This window comes from Sabethes cyaneus, chromosome 1 (genome assembly GCF_943734655.1).
Source record: "Sabethes cyaneus chromosome 1, idSabCyanKW18_F2, whole genome shotgun sequence".
Lineage (NCBI taxonomy): Eukaryota > Metazoa > Arthropoda > Insecta > Diptera > Culicidae > Sabethes > Sabethes cyaneus.
Genome location: NC_071353.1, coordinates 100329636 through 100356651, shown reverse-complemented (window position 1 = coordinate 100356651; position 27016 = coordinate 100329636). Strand labels below are relative to the sequence as shown.

Genomic DNA, 27016 nt, shown 5'->3' with positions numbered 1-27016 from the left:
GTAGGAGTCAAAACGACTACTTGTTAAGCGTAGCAGCCAATAACCCCCCCCCCTCCTCGCCCACAAAAATTTTCATTTCTTTCACCTACCGTCTCTTCATCAATTGTAGAACCACCGTTTCAAAAAATAGAACAAAATGTTCGATCTCAAATTTTTCCTATGAGTAATTTACATGCTTTTTTTCAATTTTGTGATATATTTGAACTGAACAAATATTTGGGTAGAGCGTTTGGCTTGAAAAACTAACAAGAAAAATTGGACTATTTCATACCTAGCGGTCCTCCAGATAAATATTTTCTCATGAAAATCAACACTCGAGCTTCTTTTGAGTGTACTTTCATGATAAAGTAAGAAGGTTAAAATTGTTACTTGGGAATAGTTATATGAAAATTGTGAACCTTGCTACAGATAATTAAATTGGTTGTTTCATTTCGTTAATGCCAATGCACACCTAATTTTATGAATGTTTCCTATAGCATTTTTTCTCAGCTTTCCAATGGTGGTCTTAAAATGAAAATCGGTTGGGGTGCTCATAGTGCGATTTTTTTTATTAAATCCAATATGGCGGTCAAATCTAAGTCGGTGGCCAAATTTTGTTACTACATTTGAATACTCTGTTCTTCTACTTTACAGAACCATGCCATTTGTAAGTTGTTTCATTGCAAATTTAGGGAATATCACGTTATATAGATCTCAAGGTTTTGCTTTAAATTCAAATTTTTTTTAAACTTTCGGGCCCCTTGGCGAACGAGAGGTCCACTGCTTCGAGGTATTAGAAGTGCAATTCTTATTTTTTGACGTAGGACTGCGTCTTTGTTTCCAAATGCACATAGAAATAACTCTGAAATCTTTTGAGGATTGAACGTATGCAATGTTACTACTTTGATAAATGTTACATACAACGCATGTAGCATGTATATATGCTGCATGTAGCATGTATACATGAAGAATCGAATGATTACAAGCATGGATACATGCTACTATCACTACGAAGAGATTTACGTAGTCCTGCATCTCTTATATATGCGGGCGTGTCTTGTACACAACCCCTCTGATTTTTTTAACCATTTTCAAAGTTCCAATATTTAAAGACCTCATATCAGTGTAGCCCCGTTTCAGCGGGAATTACTCACAGTCGACTGCAAACAACTAGGGCAGATAATGCGCGAGAACGGTTTCCCGGACAAACAGACGCGGCTGACCAAAGCTACCCTGGTGCGAGTGATGTGCTACGTGCGGCTTTCTGGAACTCACTTGAGTCCTTCCGAATCGCGCTGAGGGCTTCGGCAAGGGGATAGATGGAAGGTGTGATCCGGCAAGCGCGCATCGAAACAAGAGGAACGATCTTCAGCAAGTGTAGCCAACTATAAGTCTTCGCACACGTCCTCGCCATCATTACTAGAAACCCTGGGATAACGAAGGTAATCTACGTCAGACTAAAAACCGAGACTAGGAGGAATGGTTTACAAATCAACACGTCGAAAACGAAATATATGGTAGGAAGAGGCTCCAGAGAAAGCAAAGTTTGCCTCCAACGGACAGTGACTATTGACGACGATGAGCTGGAAGTGGTTAATGAGTTCGTATATTTGGGATCTCTGATCACCGCTGACAATAATACGAGTAAGTAGATTTAACGATGCGTTCAAGCTAGAAGTCTAGCCTACTTTTCCCTCCGCAAGACGCTTCTATCAAGGAGCATACGCCGTCGCGCGAAGTTGACGATATACAAAACGCTTTTCAAATCGGTAGTCTTCTATGCACTTGAGACAGTAAATTTGCTTATGGAAGACATACGTGCATTTGTCGTATTTGAACATGCGGATTATTTTTGGCGGAGTACAAAGGGATAGCGGAGAGTGGCGTCCGCGTATGAACCACTCCATTGAGAGATTCCCATCGTATACCTGATGAAAGTTGGGAGACTACGGAGGGGCAGCCGCGTCGCAATGATGCCTTACGTCTATGCAGTGAAATCCATTCACTTATGCTAAAAAATACTATTTTTTGGATTCGTTGGGAAATTTTCCTACAAAATATGGAAACAGTTTTTTTACTTACTTACTTTTTCGGCGATAATCCGCTTTCAAATCCATACCAAATTCAGGAGCCGTCTCCACATTTGTCGGTCTTGGGCTACCGCTCTCCAGTCGCCCCTAACACCCGCTGCTCTAGCATCCTTGTCAACAGCGCTCATCCAACGGGTACGGGTCTGACTCGAAATCGTCGGCCTCTTGTATACTTGGTATATTTTATGATTCATGCGCCTGCGCCACACTTCTTTGTCTAATATGCCGCCAAGAATTGAACGCAGAATCTTACGCTCAAAAATGCCAAGAGCCGTAAATTACTACCGCGAGAATTAGCATCTTATAGAGCGCGAGTTTTGTATGGAGTTGTAGGCTTCGGGACCTCAGTTGGCTACATAATCCGTAGAAGGCCCTGTTCCCCTTTTTACTTCACGGCTCACATTGTTGTCACATATCACTAACGTACCAAGGTAAATAAATTCGTCGACCACTTCAAAAGTATGACCATCTATCACCAGTGCAGTTCCAACACCAGAAGGGTTACCACGCTCTCTACCAGCTACCATATACTTTATTTTGGTAGAATTTGATATACCCTATTCGCAGCCTCCTCCTTAAGATACGTGTACGCTTCTAACACAGCTCTACGGTTAACACCGATGATATCGATATCGTCCGCGAACCCTAGGAGTATATTTATTTATTTTTATTTTATTTAACACCGCCTTCGATAAAAAATCGTACAGACTGAATATGCTTATAAACTATGTTTTACTGTGTAATTTCGCTGATTCGTTTTTTAAAAAGTGATTTTGGCATGTCGAAGTCAAAAATTTCACCAACAGCGTTGAAGGCTTAAAGACATGAGTTGTTCTGGCCAAAGTGCGTCCGGTGGAAAGGTATTGCAAGTAACTGCGTATCGCGAAACCGACGAGGAGGGACGTTGATTGGCACCTGTTCTAGTAATACTGGAGAGTCAATGTTTCCCTGCATTAGGTCAAAAACGAACATTCTTTGTTGAATGGTACGCCTACCCGACAGTAGATCGAGTTTGATCAGCTGACACCGAGCTTGATAATGAGGAGATTGATCGGATCGTTCCAGGGCAAGTTGCGCAGAGCAAAACGTAAAATTTTTGTCTGTACTCGTTCGATTACAAGGGTTTGGGTTACCTGATGCGGGCACCAAACGACAGACGCGTACTCCAAGATGCTACGCACCAACGCGCAATACAACGTTTTGAGTGCGTAAATGTCGCTAAAGCTGGAAGCATGACGACAAATGAATCCTAGTGTAGTGAATGCTTTCGCGGTGATAATTCCGATGTGCTCGTTGAATCTGACTTTCGAGTCAATTGTGACGCCTAAGTCGCATATTGAGTAAACGCGATCTACAATGTCTAACCCCAATGAGTATTGATGGTGTAGAGCATTATTGCTTCGAGTGAATGTTACTATTTTGCGTTTCTTGTAGTTGACGCGCATGCCATTGCTGTCGCACCAAATTAATAGTTTGTTTAAGTCCTCTTGCAGTGCCACGCAGTCCGAAACCGACAGTATTGTTCGAAAAAATTTCAAATCATCGGCGAACGAAAGTACAGGAGATGACATAGATGAACCCAGGTCGTTTACGAAAATGTTGAACAGCAGTGGCCCAAGTACGCTTCCTTGGGGTACGCCGGAGGAAATGAGAAACGTTCGAGAGCGAGCAGAATTCACTACCACGTATGCCGTGCGGTCCGTCAGATATGAGCTGAGCCATTCCGTAATCCAATCCGGTAGACCCATTTGCTTCAACTTGGCGATAACCAGAATGTGTGGAACAGTATCAAAAGCTTTTGCAAAGTCGATGTATACCGAGTCCACTTGTCGTCTAGCTTCGACTTCTCTGGATAAAGTAGTAACGTAGCACATCAGATTAGTAGTAGTTGACCGGTTCCTCATGAAGCCGTGCTGACTTTCAGAGATGACTGGTGCAACTGCTTTATATAGCGTACTGAGGACTAGCTGTTCTAATACCTTACTAAGGCAACAAAGTAGCGAGACACCACGGTAGTTAGACACACAGCTACGGTTTCCTGATTTGTAGATTGGAACAATATAGGCCGATTTCCAAACAGACGGGAAAACCCTTTCTCAGAGTGAACGATTGAAAATCAGTGCAATCGGTTCCGCCAGACTATCAGCACAGTTTTTTAAAAGCACTGGAGGAATGTCGTCCGTTCCTGACCCTTTGTCAGTGTCCAGCTCTTCAAGAGCGGCGATGACATTGTTTCTGGATATTTGAATGGTGGGGAGATTGAAGTCGTGTGCTTCAATGGGCAAAACAGTTGACATTCTGCACTGGCGCTGCTCTGCTATACACGGTTTCGAAGAACGATACGAAGAGCTCAGCAGCGTCCCTGCTTGTGCAAGCGTCGGTGCCATCGAAGTGTACGGGATTAGGAATGCAGTCGCTCTTTTTCAGTTTCCTGATATAATCCCAGAAACGTGCACGGTTTTGTTTGATGCTGGACTGGATGCTTGAGATGTAGTTGTCGTAAGTAGTTTTTAATGTTTCTTGATAAGTCGATTCAGCCTGGCGAAGGGATGGCCGATCCGTTTCTGACTTGGAGAGAAAGAATCGTTTCCGAGATTTACGAAGTAAGTTGCGTAGGTTGCGCAGTTCCGAAGTCCACCAAGGATTGGTAAAGAGAGAGAGTTGGATGTGCGGCGTCTTCTGTGTGGAACGAGATCTCTAATGATTCCATGGAGTGTGCTATAGAATACACCTAGCGCTTCATCTAGAGAACTGTTGATAAGTGAAGGCGACCAGTTGATCATCTCCAATGTACTGTTTAATGATATTTCGTGATGATGGTACTGCTTCTCTGCGCGCCTACTCTTCGCATAGCACCTTCCAATGCAATGTTGAACAGCAAATTCGATAGTCCGTCACCTTGCTTCAAACTATCCAATGTCACAAACGAGTCCGAAGTCTCACCTGCTATCTTGACGCTTGATTTTGAACCATCAAGGTTAGCACGTATCAGCCTAATCAGTTTTGTTTGAAAACCATGTTCAAGCATAATCTGCCACAGCTCATTTCGTTTAACTGGATCGTAGGCCGCCTTGAAGTCTATGAACAAATGGTAAGTCTGCAAGTTGAATTCTAGGAATTTATCGGGGATCTATTGCAAGGTAAACATTTGGTCCGTCGTGGAGCAGCCCTCTCGAAAGCCGAACTGGTATTCGCCAACAAAGGTTTCCCCAGCAAACAATTTGGTTTGTATATCTAGGTTGCAATTGAGAGATACGAAATTATATCCGCACAAAAAAGTTATATTTCACACCACATAAGAACATATAAGTACTAAAGGGGAGGCAATATACGTGCAAAAATTTTGACAATCATTTGCAATTCTATACAACAGTTTTTGGGACACGCAACCTAATACACCTCAATATGCAATCAAGATATAACTAAATGTTACAATCAACTATACTGCTATATAATTCACAGCCATAAGTTATATATGACGACACGCACGACTACAAAACAATTTATTGTACACTTCGCTTTGATGTACTCTAATCATTATGCAATTCCAATTTAAAACTAACATGCATACGACTTAATGAGGACTTTCTATTACGATCTTGTGTTATCTGGGTCCTGCAACGGCCTCAGTCTTGTTCACCATTCAACAATGCATCGAAATGTTGTTTCCAACGCCTAGCCACCTCCGATCTTTCAGTAATCAGGTTCCTCTCCTAGTGGTTACACATAACAGGAGTTGGTACGGTCCGGTTCTTGATTCCGTTGATCGTATTAAAGAAACTTCTCGTATCGTGCCTCTCGAAGCAATTCTCCGCCTCCGCAAGAACGCGATCCCAGTGTTGGCATTTCCTACGACGGTGAAGTCTCTTTTCGGTAACCCTAGCATCTTAGTATCTCTGTCTCTCTTTACTCTGGCGTATCACAGATGCAACCAATGTGTCACTTCTGGCTCGATTCTTCTAATTAGTCATCAGAAAATACTGAAGTTTTAAGAGCGTCTTAATAGAATACGAAACCTAAAATTAAATAAAAAAAAAAGAAAACTTATCCAATTTAATTTTACTATGTATATTTTATTCACGACAGATACGTATTTCGCCTACGACTTGCAGGCTTCCTCTGTGTCCGTTTTCGAACTAAATTTAATTTTAGATCAGAAAATAGTTTTTTACTAAACCTTATACTTCCGGAGATATACACAAAAGAAAATAAGAGGTTTGCAGAGTGTCGATTACCTGGAAAATCAGGGAATTCGTTTCAACCTGGAAAAGTCAAAGAATTTCATTTTAAGTCAGGGACTTTTGGCAAGGAAGGACCGGAAAAGTTGTAACTTTCCAGGGATAAAATTCATAAAATTCAAGTATCTGGACCCTTTTTATTCAATGTCTTCGCATGTTCCTAAATGGAATAGAACATGGCACGTTAGTTATACTTACTTCCATGCAACCAATCTGCTGTGGACAAATTTAACAAAGCCTTGATGTTTCGAATTTCATGAATGTGCGACTGACCCGTTTATACCGATTCTTTTCAATGTTTTGCAGATGTACTGGTGGGTACAGTAGAACTTTTTTGCGGCACCCGTTGGCCCACGGAATCCGTATTGTTGAAGGCACGAGAAAGATTTTGCGTCTATAATTTTGACTGGTCTTCCACGAGGGGCAAGACACTTCATAATATTATCATATATTAATATATTAGGCCCTATGAAAGCCATATAAATGTAATGTATACCTTTATAGGGCTTTAGGCAGAAAAAATTTTCGAGGCTGGCAAATGAGTGAACATGTGCAAATATATCACCTCTGTTTTCTAACTCCTATCTCTACCTCCACGAGGTGCCGGCTGGGGTACGGTAGCCAAAGTTGCGCACCTGGTGGTACGCAACTTTGGTTGTCGTATGCAGACAGAGAAGGTGGAACACTCGCCGTGTGGTTTCCGGCTACCTAATCGTGCAGTTCGGCGCAGGATTTTCGGAGGGCGCGGCTGCGGGGTGGGAGCACACCGGGAGAGAGTTATTTTCTCAGCTGGCTTAGCACAGAGAGAGAGAGACTCTTAATCGGTCTGTTTTACACAATCTGCACTTACGCCCTTTGGCGGTTGGTGCCGAATTGTACGTTTGGGCAAAAATTGAGCCACGGGACCTGATCCTGCCGGGAGTCGGCAAATCAGGTGCCCCTAAGTCAAGGTCTATCTCCGTGCCGATGACTGAATGTCTGGAGGGGTGAAAACATACCAGTCGCGAACGGAGTGCTTTGGGCATCTTGCCCCTACTGTGCCATGCGGGGCTCTGGTACGGTCGATCTTTGTTGTCCCTTGCGTTTCGTGGGAACAGCATAGTAGTCCTGCCCAATTTCCCTTATGGGTTTTACGCCAAGTGCGTTCTGGCCAACTTAATTGGCTTAGCTTACAATTTGCTGTCTGATCTGTGTTGGAGATTGTTTGTGCATATACTCCGCTAGTCAAATAGTTAGAGTCGCACAAATAAATCTTCAACACAAACGGGCAGCAAATTTGTATTTATGCGAAAAACTTTTTAATGGCTCTGTCACCATCGCATTGGTCCAGGAGCCATATTTTCGCAAGGGGTATTTTCATTCGACGGATATTGGAAACCAGAACTTTGCTGTTTTCAGCAAAACTGGTATGACAAATCCTCGTTTGATGCCCAGGGCATGCATATTGTTGCATAGGTCAATTAGTGCATGCCTTATCTCTGAGTTGACTACTCGAGATATTTGTGCAGTCACAGTAGAACTCGTCGTGGATGATGTCCATAGGCGCTATGTCTACTGTTCTGCATACTTACCACACGATGAACCGTCTCCCAGCGACGATTTCAGAAATGTGGTGAGATACTGCCAATCTAGTGGGCTTCCGCTCATTGTAGGCAGTGATGCCAATGCCCATCACATCATTTGGGGCAGCTCGGATATCAATCTGAGAGGCTCTGATTTGATGGAATTTTTGAGTGGTACCAACCTTGGAATACTCAACATTGGCAATTGTCCAACTTTCATACGAGCTGGTAGAGAGGAAGTGTTAGATATAACACTCTGCTCTAACAGGATCAGTCATGAGTTGGCACAATGGCATGTTTCAAATGAGACACCAATATCTGATCATTGCTTTATATATTTTGATCATTTGGGTGTCTCCTTGAACGCTGCAACATTTCGCAATCCGAGATTTTCTGACTGGGAACTCTTTGAGGAGGAACTGGCGACGAAATTTCAAGGATTCGAACCAACGATTGAGTCATCGATCGACTTGGATGTGGCTGTAGATGTCACAACATCTTTTATTGCGGAAGCTTTTGAAGTAGCTTGCCCACTAAAAACTATTAAAACGACTAGAGGAACACCATGGTGGAACTCTCATCTCGCGGAACTAAAGAAACGATGCAGGAGAGCCTGGAATAGACGTCGGAGGGATGGCGTGGAGCCTTTCAAGCAGGCCCGGAAAGCCTATGCAAAGGCTTTACGATCTTCAGCACGCACGAGCTGGCACAGGTTCTGTAGCAACGTTTCCAGTTTCGGCGAGGCAAGTCGACTTAATAAAATACTGTCAAAATCGAAAGATTATCAGGTTAATAACATTCGAAGTTCGAACGGTGAATACTGTTCGAATGACAATGAAATCCTGGAATGTCTCTTTTGTAGTCACTTTCCAGGCTGTGTGGAACCTGAAGTTCGAAATGATCCACAAATCGTTTTAGGTGGCTTAGACTCATGGGCTTTTGCTCGGAGACTTGTCACAACTGAAGCGATTGAGTGGGCCGTGAACAGCTTCTCTCCATACAAATCTCCTGGAACAGATGGAATATACCCTATTCTACTGCAGAAAGGATTCAAGTACTTCAAACACATTCTGAGAAGGATGTTTGTGTGTAGTATTGCTATTGGGTACATCCCAACTCAATGGCGTGAAATAACCATTAAGTTCATTCCTAAAGGTGGACGCGCGACATACGAGCAAGCCAAAAGTTTTAGACCAATCAGTCTAACGTCTTTCTTGCTTAAATCACTTGAGCGGATTGTTGATCACCACATCCGCGAAACAAGCTTAGTAGAAGTTCCTCTTCATTCAGCACAGCATGCTTATCAAAGTGGCAAGTCTACAACCACTTTATTACATGATGTGGTGGATAAAATTGAGGTTGCTTTTTCACAAAAGGAATCTTGCTTAGGAACTTTTTTGGATATTGAAGGCGCGTTTGATAACGTATCTTTCGCTTCCATTTTGGAGGCTGCTCGTTATCATAATGTGCCTTCAATAATCATAAAGTGGATAGAACAAATGCTTAGTAACCGATTGCTTTTTTCGTCCTTACGGCAAGCAAGCATTTGGAAGCAAAGTGCTTGTGGATGTCCACAAGGTGGCGTTCTCTCGCCTCTTTTATGGAACCTTGTGGCGGACGGCCTATTGAGGAAACTCAATGGTCTAGGCTATCCGTCATATGGTTTTGCGGATGACTATCTCATCCTAGTAGTTGGAAAGTGCATAAGCACATTATTTGACTTAATGCAGCAGGCACTACGCGTCGTGGAAACGTGGTGCCGAGAAACTGCACTTTCGGTAAATCCGAGCAAAACATCTATCGTCTTATTTTCAAGACGTAGAAATACCAATGGAGCTCGCGCTCTGCGCTTTTACGATTCGGATGTTGATGTTGTGAACGAAGTGAAGTACGTGGGGTTGATTCTCAACTCCAAGCTTGACTGGTCCACAAATATTGATTTCCGAATTAAAAAAGCGTGCATGGCCTTTGGGCAATGTAGACGAGCAATTGGCAACTCTTGGGGGCTTAAACCCAAATACATACACTGGTTATACACGGTCGTTGTCAGACCAATACTGGCGTATGGTTGTCTTGTATGGTGGCAGAGAGGGGAAGTTGTGACTGTCCAGACAAAGCTAAACCATCTTCAAAGGATGTGTTTAATGGCAATGTCTGGTGCATTTACTACAACTCCTACTGCCGCCCTAGAAGCTATTTTCAATATTAAACCTCTACACTTCCACCTGAAGCAAGAGGCACTAATATGTGCTTATCGACTACACGCGATTGGCCTTTGGCAGTCTGTGGACGATTCCACTGGTCATACTCGACTGTGGTCGCAAATTGTTGCTGAGGACAAGTTTGCCCTTGCTCCTAGCGATGTAACGCTCATGCGTACTTTCCCGTATAGGACTTTCTCAAGTGACTTTCCTCCTAGAGAGGATTGGATGTCAGGCTACATGGAAAGGAAAATTTCCGACTATGTGGTCTGTTATACCGATGGTTCCTTGTACGAAGGTCGCGCGGGTGCTGGTGTTTACTGCCGTGAGCTGGAATTGGAGGAATCCTATTCGTTGGGTAGTTACTGCACCGTTTTTCAAGCTGAAATCTTTGCAATTATGTGCGGAGCTCAGTTTGCACTTCAGAAAGAACTGATAGGCAAGATTATCTACTTCTGTTCTGACAGTCAAGCCGCTATAAAAGCCCTTTGTGCGGCTAATTCTAAATCTAAAACAGTCATCGCCTGCCACACCCAATTAGAAGAACTAAGCATTCTAAATGCCGTTCATCTGGTTTGGGTTCCTGGCCATTCTGGTATAACCGGAAATGAATGGGCTGATGAACTAGCAAGATCTGGAGCAGAAAAGTCGGTTTTCGGACCGGAACCTGCTTTACCAATTGCGGCATGTTGGATAAAACAAAAGATTCGATCTTGGTTTTCATCTGAACATGTACGTTATTGGGAAAATCTTGAAACTTGTCGTCAAACGAAAAGTTTCATTGTTAAGCCTTGTGAGAAGGTTGCGAAATTTCTTTTGCAACACTCAAAGGTAAATTGCAGTATTCTTGTCAGATCACTGACTGGTCACTGCAGACTAAATTATCATATGGCTACGATTCAGCGAGCTGAATCGTTTCATTGTAATTTATGTGAATCCGACTACGGTACACCATATCACGTAATTTGCAACTGTCCTGCAGTAGCACAATTGCGTCATAGGATCTTTGGATCCTACGTCTTAAATGAATCGGATTTTAGGAAACTAAAATTACGAGACATTTTGATGTTCCTTACCGAAAGCGGTATTGAGCTATAAGCTCTTATTTATCATGAGTATACCCCCCAGGGGGTGTACTTTTGATAAGTTAACTACCAAGGATTGCAGTATCCCCTCGGGGGTACAAAAATCTCTCGGTATATATATGTTTGTGTTTGTCCAAATTCCTCATCCACCCCTTCCTATTCCTCCTGTTTTCCTTCCCGTCCTCATCAGGTAAATGATGACACGGGCAAGATGGGCAAGGCACAAATCTTCCACATGATTGTGAGGAACGTGCTGCTCGAGCCAAAGATGCTGATACCTGATACCTGAATGTATACCTTTATAGGGCTTTAGGCAGAGGTGGGCACCGCTAACCGATATGTTAGCTTCGCTAACAACTAAACCGCTAATTCAAAACGTTAGCTTCGATAACCGTTAACCGCTAAATTGGTTAACGGCGCAAATAAAATATATCGAAAATTTTTTCCTGACCCTTTCTGAGATTATAGGTGATCGCAAGTTTTTGAAATATTGATTTATTTTATGAGTCCTTTAACTGTGCTCACAAAAGTTTATGAAGTTTTGGAACTCTTCGATCCAGATCTATGGGTAATATTGATAGATAATTGACACATTCCAGCATTACGGGAAACCATCCCTACTATGTAAATCAGTTGCTATTTCATCAAATCCCTGGAATTCAAGTGGAAGGTCATGTCTTCTTTAATCAACTATTTTACAAGGTATTTGCCAAAAAGCTGGTGAAACAGGAAGCATTTCTCACAGTAAAAATGGGTGCTAATTGTGTCCCGGAACGCTGGAATGTGTTCTAAAGAAAATTTAGGAAATTCATATTTCACAATTTTCCTTTTGCTAAAAAAAGTTAGCGGTTTATTTAGCGGCACATAAATTTAGCGGAAGCTAACGAAAACGCTAACGGTTTTAAAAATTAGCGAAAACGCTAACCGCTAACCAAAATGTTAGCTGAGCTAATTAGCTGTTAGCGGATTAGCGGTATTGCGCCCACCTCTGGCTTTAGGTTATATTTATGGGTGGGAACGGTAAATATATCAAGGGAAAAGTAATATATTTTCGACAGTGTCTTGCCCCTCGGTCTTCCACTACCTTAACCTGTAACCTTTTCGCTTTTAGAATGTTGCACCGTATACTTTTTGCTGATATTTTTGTGAAATTCGCTTTTTGTTTTGACGCCATTTTGAGCAAAACTTGGCAAGCATAAACAAACCAAAAAATACTGTCAGAAAAAGGAGAGAGAGATAACACATACACACTCTTATTTCTCTCTGAACTTGTTTGTTGTTGTGCATAGCTTACTTACTTACTTATGTGTCCATATCCGCCGGTCCGGCAGAACAAAGGGATGAAATCAGAGATCTCCACTGCTGACGGTTACCCGCCATGGCTTTTACCAGGACAGGTTCTCGTCTACAGCCTGGATGTCGTTAGCTAAGCTGCGTCGCCATGAGTTTCGAAGTCTGCCTCTTCCACGCTGTCCTTGTGGATTCCGGTCGAGTGCTTCTCTGCAGACTTCGTTCGCTCCTTTCCTCAAGGTGTGTCCGATCCACTTCCACCTACGTTGACGAATTTCTGTGGCTCTCGGCCGTTGATGACACCGACGATGCAGTTCTTCATTGGATATCCAGTTGTCAGGCCACCAGGCACGAATAATATATTGTGCACCATAGCGGCCCCGAAAAAATTCCAAAATATTAGTTGTCACCCATTATGAATTCCTCCACTACTTCATATCGTTTCCCATCCAGTTCCACATCGGCACCAACACCATATGCACTATCCTTTACTGAGCAAACAACAGCAAATGAAGCCTGCTTAACACAACATTATCTTGAGCGACATTGATTTACAGTAAAACTAAATAGATAAGAATACATTTAGCTGCGATAATCATAATAAAAAATATAACAATGATATGTTAGAAACAAGATAGGGTGATAAAAATAAGGAAAAAGTGTGGCGAGAAAACCATTCAGAGAAAACTTGGACAAGAGAGTAGAAGAATATCACAATAAACTATACATAGAAATAAGGCAAAGATAAATCAAGACTAAATTAGATAATTATTATTTAGCAATTTTCTGTTGTTTTCGACTAGTTGAAACAAATGTTTATCTGAGGTATCTGAAAGGCTATATTTCTTAGGAAAACAACATAGTTAAACTTTTTCCTGAACTCTCGTGGAAAGCCTCGATTCGACACAGGTATGAGCCTAGATTTAACCTAGTAAAAAGGACTGCAAAATTTATAGGCTGAAATTGTCGCAAAATATAACGTTACAACTTTACTGAATGGCGGATTATTCATTTGAACTTCCGCAACATTAGTGTCACCACATAACTGTGCTATGTATATTGTATATTGAATTTTACATTATACCGGCATAATCCGTAACCATAATCATTCTTCCATGCCCGGTGCTAATCATTACGGAGATCAACCAGGCGTGTGGCTGCGACTCTACAATGCCAAACGAATTAGTTGTTAATGGATAAAGTGGAAGAATCAACTAGCGGCAAGCACACCACGGATGAGTTGCAAGTTTCTGACGTAACGTTATCAACGTAGCGTAAAATGTTTTAGCGTCTTCTTTTCTCCGTGTTGCCTCTTGTCAGTTGATGGTAGGTTCAGTCTAGGAAACATGCAATCAGTAACTGTACTAATAGCAGGTTTTAGAGCAAAACTTTAGTTTGATCAGCCAAAAGTGCAGATAGTGTAACGGTAGCGCAGCAAAGTTACATGAACAATTGTTATCCCACGAGTTATGATAGGTTTAACGAAAAAAGTTGGTAGATACGACCGCACCAGATATGCAACGACGCATTGAAAATTTAAAACACTTTAAATAAACGCATATTGTCAGTGTCACACACCTGAACTTTTGTGCTTGATCATCCCTTTCTGAATCATGTTGTTCTTATTTCTTGTAAACTTTCGAAGTTACAAATGAGTCAGTCGATCTCAATACAAGTAGATTCTGTTAATTCCTAATACATATAAATTTACTACTAGTTTTGCATATACACTCAAGTCGATTTTTGCACGGTTTGTTTTTTTTCGATTACTCAAGAACGGGGCCATTTAGGGAGCATTTACAAGTTTGCATTGGGATATAAAAATTGCATAGTTAGGGATTATTTGACTGTATAATCTACATCTGTGATTATTTTAAAATTTTTACAGCACAGAAACTCTTTAGTGGTATTACTTCGAAGGTTTGATTACTAAAAAGTACCATCGACTTACATCAAATGAATCTAAGGAGAATTTTAAAAATCATGGCGATAGGTCCCACTTGGTTTATAGCAACCAAAGACAATGTTTCTACTAACCGTTCATTCAAAAATGCCGTAACAAAATTAGATTACTATTAAAATACAACGAGTGACTTTATAATTTATAGCAAATACAATTCGTGAGCAATTGTGTAATAATGCAGTACTGTAATGCAATGTAGTTAAATATGTACTTACTTACTTATTTACTTACTTACTTACTTACTTCCTTCTTTACTTACTTACTTACTTACTTACTTACTTACTTACTTACTTACTTACTTACTTACTTACTTACTTACTTACTTACTTACTTACTTACTTACTTACTTACTTACTTACTTACTTACTTACTTACTTACTTACTTACTTACTTACTTACTTACTTACTTACTTACTGACTTACTTACTGACTTACTTACTGACTTACTTACTTACTTACTTACTTACTTACTTACTTACTTACTTACTTACTTACTTACTTACTTACTTACTTACTTACTTACTTACTTACTTACTTACTTACTTTACCAGCCGAGAGCCGGGGTGGCTCTTGCCGTATCAAGAATTCCTCTCCATTGTACTCGGTCTTGGGCTACTCGTCGCTAATTCGTTGCGTGTCTCGACACATGTAAGTCGGTTTCAACCTGGTCGAGCCATCTATCACGTTAGGCTCCTCTATTCCTGGTGATGCCGGTGGAGTTCTTAAAGAGAACGTATTTCGACGTGGCCGGCCCATCATAGTCTCCAGATCCGGCCCATCGCTTTCGCCAGGTTTACTACAGGAATCTCTCTAAGTAGTGTCTGCAACTCGTGGTTCATACGCCTACGCCACACCTTCATTCAAATACGGCAAATGCACGTATGTCTTCCGTAATGAAAGTTATTGTCTCAAGTCCGTAGAGGACTACCGGACTGAATAGCGTTTTATACATCGTTAGCTTTGTGCGGTGGCGTATGTTCCTTGATCGAAGCGTGTTGCGGAGGAAAAAGTAGGTTCGATTTCCATCTTGATTGCGTTGTTGAATCTACTTACTTGTAGTATTGTCGGCGGTGACCAGAGATCCCAAATATACGAACTCATCAACCCCTTCCAGTTCATCGCTGTCAATAGTCAACGTTGTTTTCTCTGGAACCTCTTTCTATCATATATTTGGTTTTCAACACATTGATTTGTAACCTAATCCTCCTAGCCTCCATTTTTAGTCTGGCGTAGATTCCCTCCGCCGTCCCAACATTTCTAGACTAGAAATTCTACCCAGGTAACCAATAAGCATTTCCAATGCAATTTAAAAGCAAACCAATAAGCATTTAAGTTGCCTTAAATGCTACTTAAATGCTATTTTGGCAAAATATGCGGCTGATTTACTGCTAGCCCTCTTATAGTGCTGAAAATGCTTATTTGCAGCTAGTTACCAACAAGAAGAATTTAAATAGAATTGTGGATGCCAATTTACAACAGTTATGCAGTCAAAAAGCTGATAAACAACAACCTGCAGTATAAATCGCCAGGGATGCTAATAAACGACTGATTTACTGCTTATTTTAATGCTTATTGGTTACCTGGGTAGTAATGATGTTGAGGTCGTCTGCGAAGGCCAGGAGTTAGCTACTCTTTCTAAAGATCGTACCTCTCGTATCGATGCCCGCTCGGCTTCAATAGCGATATTGAATAACATACAAGACAGTCCATCTCCTTGCCGCAACCCTCTGCGCGATTCGAAAGGACTCGAGAGTGTTCTCGAAACGCGCACATATCACACCACTCGATCCAGGGTAGAGTGCGTTAGAGTGAGTAGCAGAATAATGTGAATTGTGAATCTTTTTTTTGTGTAAAACCACCCCATCGGCAGGCAACCATGTTTTCGCCGCTAACATCTCGTGTGTGCGAAAATGAGATAGCATGTCAGCACTGCGTTTCACTCAACTGCTAGTAGTCTGATTTGGGCCCGCTGTCAATTTTTGAGCCCAGGACATGCTGTCGCTGACGACCCCCTGGCTCGTCGCCATTTTTCTGTGACTGAAACTGAAACGTCAAGAACACTGGGCGGGAAATCACTTCATAGAAAATCAATGCGACGGCCATTGTTGTTTGGGGTACAATAGTGAGGGGTCCAACTTAATGGGGGTACTGTCAAACTTTGTAGACCAAGATAGCGATGCCGTGGAGGTGGTCGCTGACGTTCACTGCAGCTCGATATAGAGATGTCGATGGGGTGTGTAAAACTGAGCATTAGTGAGCTCTTCTCAAGAAACGTTCAGGTGAAAAAAGATTCCGCGGCGTGCCCGTTAGAAGATATTTCGTGAAAAACTGTTCATGTAAGCGAAATCAGATTTATATAATCAAAATGTTACGAGAAAATTTATTTAAGTTTTAAGCTGCACAAATAAAAGCTGCTCTAAGAATTTAGTTCGTTCACGATCCGAACAAACCATAACGATTTATTGTTTAATTTTCAGTTGCAAATCAGCTTAATTATGTCAACTTTGCCTTCCTAAATTCAATTAACATCGTTTACGTGTCGCGTGATCAAACTGTTTTCTCCCTCATAAGCCATGAAAATACACTTCGTTTTTGGGACCTCTTTGTATAGTCCTCTTCGGTTGTATTTTAAAGCTTTACCGATATAAATATTATGTAATTGAATGTTCGGTAGTACAGTAATACCTCGATATAAAGCAACCTCGATTCAAAGCAACTTCGATATAACGTAACTCGATATAAGACAATCAACTATCATTGGGGTGCCGCCTCGTATTTCTACTGAGTGAAAATCACTTTTTATTTTTAAAATTTTGTAAGTTATCATACAATTCCGTTATTTAGATTTCCAAATTTCAATTAACATGATCTTTACACACTCTTCCCTTCTTCGCATTTCTTAATGTATCTTTCAAACTACAAGACCAATTATCATAAAATTTGACACTTAATAGTTTGAAAGGCTCCTCTTTCATTTGCAATCAATTTCGTTCGAATAATCATTTATAAAAAGGTGCGTCCAATTTATAATGCAAATTGAAAATGACGCACAAATTTAAAGTCAATTTTGGTGTTTGTGATGCCAATTATAAATAATCTATGATTTTAATGTATGCGGTGGAGTTGAATATTTCAATTCTAATTCTAGAATATTTCAATTCTAAGGTTCAGTTGGAGAAAACAGGGTTGAAGGGAGTTATGAGCTTCGTTCCCACTTACCCCGGGGTGCCTTATATAAAAATAAAGTATAGACTAAATCATAATACCGTCAATTGACTGCTACTGGCGTCCTTGTTTACATTTTGGACTATTTTCTTTTTCATATATTTCGAATGTAGCGTGTGTATTTAATATTTTACAGGTATAATGGCTTTTTTAATTTAACCATATTGGCCAGAGGTGGGCACCGCTAATCAGCTAACCGCTAACATTTTAGCTAGCGAGTAGCACGTTCGCTAGGTTTTAAATGTGCTAGCGCTTCTATTACCTTCCGATAAACATAAGTACTACTAAATAAACTACCAGCCACTAATTTTTGAAAATAATTTTTGGAAATAGTTCAACTAGCCATGAATGAACTATATTTGCTCGCGTCGCGAACAGCAGCGAGCAATTTTATCAATTTGTAAGAAACCGCACACTTATTTTTGTTATTATTTTCAAAAATTAGCGGCTAGTAGTTTATTTAGTGGCACTTTAACTTATCGGAAGCTAATGAAAGCGCTAACATATTTGAAACCTAGCGAACGCACTACTCGCTGGCTAAAAGGTTAGCGGTTAGCTGATTAGCGGTGCCCACCTCTGCATATTGCTATTTAAACAACAAACTTGCCGTTTAAGCAACTGAATCTTTGTTGGATGCTGTGTTTGTTATGTAAACAAGAGTGTCAGTATCTGCCAAATGACGTCACCTCGATTTGGTCTTAGCGATTTTAAGAGAAATACTCTTAAGCCGCCAATAGACCAAATCAAGACGTCATCTGGCAAATACTGGCGCCCTTATTTATAAACTCACAGAGTCCAACAAAGTTCCAGCTGTTTAAACGGCAAGTTTGTTGTTTAAACAGCAATATGACTAAATTAGCAAAGCCATTATGCCTGTAAAATGTTAAACACCCGCGCTACATTCGATATAAATGAAAAGGAAAATTGTCCAAAATGATAACCAGTGATCTGTCGCCAGTATCGCCAGTATCTGTCAATTGACGGTATGGGGATTTGGTCTATAGATCATTTTGCGATGACGTCATTTTGCCGTCAAATGACACCACTTGGTGGTTTGTTTACATGTTTTTTGTCATATCCAGCAGTTTCGATTTGAAATTTCGTGAAGGATTACTGCATCAATTTCTGTAAAACGCATGTAAGGCACTTTCTCTTCAATAAAAACTATAAATTTCTATCATTATCTGCCGGACAAAGATAGAAAACTCAATTCAAAATTTAACACCACGTAAACAAACCACCAAGTGCTGTCAAAAAAGTGTGGTTAGGAGCTCCCGTGTAATGATCTATTGGCGTGGTTAGGCACTAGAGGGTTAATAATAAAATTTAAGAATTTCAATGTAAGTCGCTGAGAATATTCCGTTCACCTCATTCATAGAAATTTTGTTCAGTCTGTGCTTTACTGTGCCACTGAGGTTTTGATCGTTTTGACAATAACAAATATAGACCAAATCATCATCAGAGCTGCCATAAATACAGATATTTGTGCATGCATAAATTTGGGACCCTACCGTTTTCTCCGGAGTATTTAATTTTCTTGATCTTTTCTTTTAAATAACATAAATAGTTTATGGAGTACTTTAAAATTCAGGAACATTGGTAGAGCCAGAAAGCAAAGTAACTGAAATAATTGATGGGTCCCAAATTTATGCATGCACATATATCTGTATTTGTGGCAGCTCTGATCATCATACCGTCAATTGACAGATACTGGCGCCCTTGTTTACATTTTGGAAAATTTTCCTTTTCGTTTATAGCGAATGAAGCGTGTGTTTTAACATTTTACAGGCATAATGGCTTTTAAATTTAGTCCTAATGCTGTTTAAACTCGGTTTAAATAACAAACGTGCCGTTTAAACGGCTGAAACTTTTTTGGACTCTGCGGTCTGTTTGTAAACAAGGGCGCCAGTATCTGCCAGATGACGTCGCCTTGATTTGGTCTATTGTAATCAACGAGGTAAGCTGTTCCCTAAATTGAGCCTGCAACAATGTTCTAAGCGACTTACCCTTGGTCACAACCATTTAGATTTATAGGTTTACACAGAATAAACACGAAATCCAGCTGCTGACAATCGAAAATTCTGTCAGGATGGTTGACCCTAGAAATACTCAGAGGTGAGAGATACGCGGAAGCAGCCATTTTGGGAGCCAATCGAGCAGCGAGAAATGTTAAAAGGGAGCCAATCGAACACGCATACTGTTTGCTTAAATGTTTGATTAACAAGTATTGAAATAGTTATGAAATCTACTTAAGCTATTATCACGCACCTTGAATATTATACTCGGACACAATGTGTATAAAGCTTTGCAATGCATTTTACACTGATTAAGTTGAAAGATATATCACTCTATTGTGCAAAATTGATGTAAACAAAACAGAAGCGGATCATGTTGAAAACAATCAAGTCACACTGCTACAGCATTTTGCTCCGCAGCAAGCGTTGGCAGTTTTTGTACACTGATGCCAAATCGTTGGCTTTAGTTTCCGCGTATCTCTTACTGTGAGTATTTCTAGTTGACCCACGTGGCTGATGAATGTTCTGTAGTTTGATTGTCCACGGAAACCAGAGATGCCAGAAGTGAAGACATGTCTTCATTTTGAAGACATTTTTGTTACAAAAAAGTGAAATGTCTTCACTTGAAGACATGTGAAGACATGTCTTCACCATGCAATTTAAATGGGCGGAAAGCCGAAAGCAGACAAATGAAGACATTTTTCCTTGATTCGTGAAGACTTTTCAAAAAATCACCTGGCATCTCTGACGGAAACTCTCCTGCTATGTGAGTTAGATGCCTCTTAGTGTGAGATCGAATGATTTAAGTGTATTTTCGTTATCTTTGTAGTTTACCAAGGGGTGCAAAGTGTTGTACTAAAGGGCGTCCCCCATCAAATTGCACCACGAAAGAAACGCTGTAGAATACCCATTGGGTATTTTCTCTTGACTGAAGTTTTTGGCATTGGCGTAACTAGGGGGGGGCTAGGGGGCGTAACTAGGAGAGCTTTAGCCCCCCCTAGAAAAATTGACTTGGCCGACCAATAAAATGGTCGAAAAAAATGCCGGGGCTATAGCCCCCCCTAGAAATGAGCGCTAGTTCCGCCAATGGTTTTTGGAGCGTTTTTCTCTTGAAAATTTAGGTAGAAATAGTTTAAAGTATATTGTTTATACTGTATTTTTATCGCTGTCAGCTTTTCGTAAAATGGAAAAAAATGGCTTCACCCGAAAAGGAACATCGCGAATTGATTTTGCGCAAGCACCTGGAAAATCCTCAAATTCTCAACTATCTGGACATCAGAAAACATCTCGGAATTTGAGTGCACTCAACTGTGAGTCGTGTGGTTAAACGTTACTACGAAATTCTGAGCATCGAACGGAAGGAGAAATGCGGCCAGAATGGATGTTTTATTAGTGATCAGGATTACAAGCGTGTCGAGGAAGCGTTTAAGAAGAATCCCAATGCTTCGGTCAGGGATGTGGCCAGAAAATTGAATCTGTTCAAGTCTTTCGTTTAGAGAGCCAAGGAATGGGAGGGGCTGATACGTAAAAAGTGCAGATGGCTCCAAATCGTGACGAACGGCGAATTCGGTAGGAAAGTCATGGACCCGGAAACTGTACACACAGATGCTGACGAAGCTTCATTGTCTCATCATGGATGATGAGACTTACGTCAAGGCGGTCTTCCGGCAGCTTCCTGTTCATCACCGCCCAGCACAAGTTTGATGTCCCAGAGGAAATAAGGAAGCAGAAACTTTCAAAGTTTGCCAAGAATTACTTGATTTGGCAAGCGATCTGCTCATGTGGCAAACGGAGTGCGCCGTTCGTGACTATTGGGATTGTAAACGGGCAGGAGTGTCTACAGAAGCGTCTGCTTCCTCTGTTTAAGCAACGTGAGGGCCCTACGATCTTCTGAGCGGATCTAGCTTCGCGTCACTATTCAAAGGATGTCCTGGAGTGGTATGAAGTCAACGGGGTTACTTTCGTACCCAAGAACATGAACCCGACGCACCGGAACTAAGGCCCATTGAAAAATACTGGGCTATTATAGAGCAGGCACTACGGAAGCATCCCAAGGAGGTCAAATCTGAGATAGACATGACGAAAAAGTGGATTTCCGCACAGAAAAAAACTGCAGCCAAATGTTGTATAGAACCTTATGAGAGAAGTTAAGCGTTTGGTGCGAGCATACGGTTATGGTATTGAATTTGAATGGAATAAATATGCCATAAGCTTACTAGTGTGTTATATTTCATTGACTGAAAGTTTGAAAAGTATCGGATTTAAAGGTAATTTTCTACAGCGTTTCTTCCGTGGTGCAATTTGATATGGAATATCCTTTATAGTACAAAATTGCATTACCTACTGCAACATTTGCGCATGGCAATCTTTGAGTACTAACGCGGGTTTAATCCTTCCCACAAGAAATATAGAAGATATGTCCTCTGTTAATGCCCGGTGCATGTTCTTACGTCAACACATGCTTTAGAAAGGGAAACTTTGCTTAAGCTCAAAAACAAACACAGATCAATGGTTTATGCTATAATTGATTCAACAGGTGTAATTAAAATTTCTATTTTTATATAGAAAAATATAGCGTGTAGGCATTTTCTGTACCCTTTCCGTAGACAAGCGTGGATATTTTCATACCGCTCCTAAACGGTCAACGTCGTACATGGATTGCCCCTAAGCAACACCAGAAAAAAATTAACCGAGAGAGCTATGTTTTATAGAAGAAAATGCTATTCACTTTGTTTCCGTACAGCCTAATGGCCCACTAAAATGAAACTTGCAATAAAGAATGGCATGCGAAGAAACATAAAAAAATTTATGCGGCTTCTTTTTGTATCTCCGATCAGTAATGCTGCAGTAATATTATTTTATTTTAAAACATCAGCCACTTCTGGGCTATTGTTTGAGTAAATTAGTTTCGCTCTGAAACGGGGTCAGGGTTGGACGCCGTACGAAGAAAGTGCATTTAGGTTATCCGGGAGAACGGTAATTCCACGCCTAACCGATTAAAAGAAAGAGGCCAGCGAGCTGCGCTATCGGCCCTGCCGGCCGTGATCGTCATAATATCTTATTTCGTGTCTCGTAGTAAGGAGAATTGGTTCAAGCGTCGGACAATGGCACGTTTTGCTTCTCAGAGAAAAAGAAATCACGGAAGCCTACAGCCAGGAGAAATGCGATGTGCACAGTTAAAAATCTTCATTCGAATGGTCTGCCCGATATTTCTTGGCGCAATTAGCTCGGCCTTTTCTATTATCTCATCGTAAAATATTTCTACTATATCACCTGGTTCGTATTACTAACCTAGCAATCAACTCGTATAATAACCGTGAACCACAATACCTACTAGCGGTTGTACAGGTTGTATCATTCGTCGTAGATTGCAGATTGGCTGCATAATTTCTACCTAGATATTATTTTACGCAATAACTGGAAACACAATTAAGAAAGAAATCTGAATGATTATTTTTGCTGTCAGTCATTGTAAAACAAATATATTTTCTACAGTTTAAATAGGGTCTTTTTCTAATTCCCGTCGTAATAAGGAAAGCCATTCTAATTTTCATCATTTGCTGGATGGATTTAGTGAATACTCCAAAAGTTCTTGTACTGATTTGACTAAAACACACTTACCTTCCGATCCGTGAACTTTGAAATCATTGAAAAGCGACTATTAAAGCATATTATTGAAATTACGCAACTGACTTTATTGCTAAAATTCGTCGTACCGTTTTAAAATCCGTCCAACAAAATTTTTCATCGTCCGAACTAAAAATCACAACAATGTTTAAGAAGCTAACGCGCATGTATTTGTGTAGGACGGCATGACAAATGTTATTCTACAAAATTTCTGCAGGTCAGGCAAGTTTTTCTGGCTGTAGAATAACGACAATGCCTTGCGTGAGTTATTTTCATTTATGAATGACGGAAATTAGCACGATTAGTCGACATTGTCTTCTTCGTCGCACGAAAAAACGTAGGAAATTTGGCTGGTAGGACTTCTTTAATGATAAAAAGCATTTAAATAGATCTCAGCTCACTTTGATTGATTGCGTATGATAGACAACTAACTAAAATATTAGGAAATACCTAGTTTTGCATTGTGTGTCATAAAAATGCTGATATTTTTAATAATTTGTGTTGGATAGGACGGGAATAGGCAATTACGACGATGTAGCAACATACCCTATTACGAAGAGCTTATAATACCACGTATGAATTTGTATAATCTAGAACTTTGAAAATTGCTCTAATATCATTAGAAGCTAGTCAAAAGTTCATTTGATATAAGACACATTAGTAGCAATTCAGTAATAACGAAGGGCTCACGACTGCTGGCTTTCAAATGAATGACTTAATTAAGCATCAGAAAACTAGAACGTACTTGACTATGCGCTGTGTAGTGCTAAATTATATGCAAAGCTCTTGTTTTATGGCGGGTGCAACAATAATCAGGTCGGTCGAATGTAGTTCACCTTTCTCTGCACCATGATGTGTATATCTATGCATTAGTCAACCAGTTTCCTTTCCTATACGTTTATCCTTGACTCACAATAAAACAAGAAAATAAAATACATAAAGCTTTACTATTTTCCTTTCCACTTTGCAGCATTCGAAAACAATCACTACATCAACGATCTGCTGGAGGAACGCAAACACTACGAGGCTGCGCAAAAATCTATTGCTGAGTGGAAACATACACTAACTAGAAACAGGTCAGTTTTTAAACGCTTGATGTATTACCAAGCTTGGCGTAAAGCGTACTCGTACCATAAACTAAAAAGAAAAATTTTGTTGAGAGGAAACTTTTTTTTCTTTCCGAAATTTCCGAGATTTTTATCTCATGACTTCATGATTCATCTTGTTAAGTGGAAGCAAAAAAAATATTTCATGTGTGTCCTTTTCTAGAAGAGATAAACGAAAAAACAGAAAGCTGGTAAAATCCATTTCTTTTATCATCAGCCGATCAAATATCTTTACTAACTCTTTGTCTGAAATAAAATAATAAATGTCGTTATTATTAGTCTTTCTGTGTGGCACTTAATAAGTGAGAGAAAGTCATGTAAATTGCCTAATTATTTCTTTCACCAAAACGGCACTGGAACTATTGGTCGAAATTTTAGTAATAAATAAATATTAAAACTTTCACAGATGAACCTACAAAATATAGGCCATATCTGGCAGCCCAAAGCATGTAACCAGAACCAGCTCTAACCACTAACATACTAAGATAAAAAATATATTATGGTTTAGCACCCAATAAACTCCTTGTTGCAATAAATCACTAAACTACACCTCACTTTGCTCGTCAACAGGAAAAAACGGGCTGACAAGGTGGTCTGCTATGGAGAGCTGGGTTGCTTCGAGGAGACGGCGTATCTGGAGATGCTTCCATCGCCACCGGAGGAAATCAATACGAAATTCTTCGTCTATTCTGCCAAGCACAGGTGAGAAACGCACGCAGAATGAAATGTTTGCAATCAGCCTCGGTTGCGATCGAAACTTGCTGGTGAAACGATTTCACGCACCAGTAATGGCTGCTAGAAGTCGTTTTCCTCGAATAATGGCGAAGGTCAGTGCCTTAGGTGAGAGCACTAGACAGGTACATGTGATGTTTGCAGTTCATCACCGTTCTGTCTCTTGCCTAACAGCATATCGCATCGATCAGTTGCAGGTGTACCGCCCGTCCGTCGCGGTTTGCTGCCTTGGAGAGATCACACTACAAATTAGCGTGCTGCCGGACGGGTAGTGGCGAACGGGACGGGTGAAGCTACAAAGAAATAAGTGGAAATTCAGTTCGGTTTGAGTGCTTGTCGCTTTTGCAATCGACAAATTGTTCACGCTATGGTGCCATTGAACGATGCAAAGGATACTGACATTCAGATACGAGCTGCGGGTTTGAAAATCTGAGGTTAAAGCGCTGCTTAAAGGCTATCTCGATAGACGGCGTGGCTATAATTAAAAAAATTTAAATCGGCAAGTTTCCAATCTTTGCATAATACTTTCAAATGAAGTCGACTGTAAATATTGAATTCCTGAAGCGAAATAGAGCATTTACCTTTCTGAGCTGTTGTAATAAATAGCCATATTAACATATTTACATGCTGACACATTTAGGTACAATGTGCTTAAATGGATTGAAATAGATTTAAAGTAAACTTAAACTTTTGACGGTTTTCCGATCGTGAACACACTACACTTTTAGAGCAGCATTTTATTTGGCAGCTTAAATCTAAGATAAATTTTATTGTGTATGTAAACACAATTATTCTTACATTAATAGTTTTTTCACATTATATCTTCTATTGGGCAAGCTGCGGATTTTCGTGTTACGTCTTGATTTTGAATCTTTCGTTACGGATGTTTGCATCAGGTTATTAACTGAATAATTATTGTTTTATGGTAGAATTTCCAACTTTTTTCGCGAAAAGTTAAACATTGCAAAGTCTAAAAACAGACTTTTTGAACAGCGTTGCCGTTTATATTATGGTTCAACCATCATTATTTTGTTCATGATATCCTACACTACAAACATATGTATGGAAAATCATGCGTTTTCGTATGGTGAACATTCTTAACGACCTATTGGTTTCACGGTTGTTAGCGAATCTTTCGGGAGGAAACAGTAAGACATCGATCTTTCAGTAGCACATACTGGTGCGGAGAGCACGGTGTCTTGATGTTTCCTCCTGAAAGTTCCACCAACATACTTTAAAGATTTTTAGTATGTCCGTAGTTTGAGTGTAGACGCGTAGAGTGTAGAGGATGGAGAACTAATACGATGGGCATACCCGTTCCCGTGTATCCTCAATGCTTGTTTATCCTTCTCCAATAGTGGATAATGTTTAATGCTTGCTTCATCTACCGCTAGGAACTTCCTGAATAGTGTTCGACATCGGAACGAAAATTGAAGTCCGGGTTCCGGTCCGGTTCGGTCCGGTTAAAAATCGGAACGAACTTTCTTAGTCCGACTTTATTCCGGTCCGATTTGGCTCTGTTCCGGTTCCGGAACCAGAACAGAGCCAAATCGGACCGGAATAAAGTCGGACTAAGAAAGTTCGTTCCGATTTTTTACCAGACCAGACCGGACTTCAATTTTCATTCCGATGTCGAACACTGTTCCTGAACAATTCATGATGTTCTGACTTCTGACCTTTGACCAGTACATTCCGTATGCACGTTTATATACTCTTCGTGGTGTGGCCTCAGTGGCGTGCCTCCCATACACGCACCATCCGAGACGGGTTTTAGCTAGAGTTTTGAATTGAGAGACTGACCATGTCACTCAACAACTCGCATCGTTAAACCAACGACACTCACTGATAACGTGAAACGTGTGTCGCTGGTTTAATGATGACTAGTTCTCGCATGATGCCCAGT

At 40.5% G+C, this 27016-nt stretch overlaps 1 protein-coding gene across 1 annotated transcript in view; it reads left to right on the top strand.

The window, feature by feature from the left end:
• LOC128738017 (uncharacterized) overlaps positions 1-27016 on the top strand; it is an 84687-nt gene that overhangs the window by 40284 nt on the left and 17387 nt on the right. Inside the window, exons 2-3 of the mRNA XM_053832822.1 lie at positions 24246-24351; positions 24952-25083. Of these exons, the coding sequence (XP_053688797.1) occupies positions 24246-24351; positions 24952-25083 (238 nt within the window). The remainder of the gene's footprint in view (positions 1-24245; positions 24352-24951; positions 25084-27016) is intronic.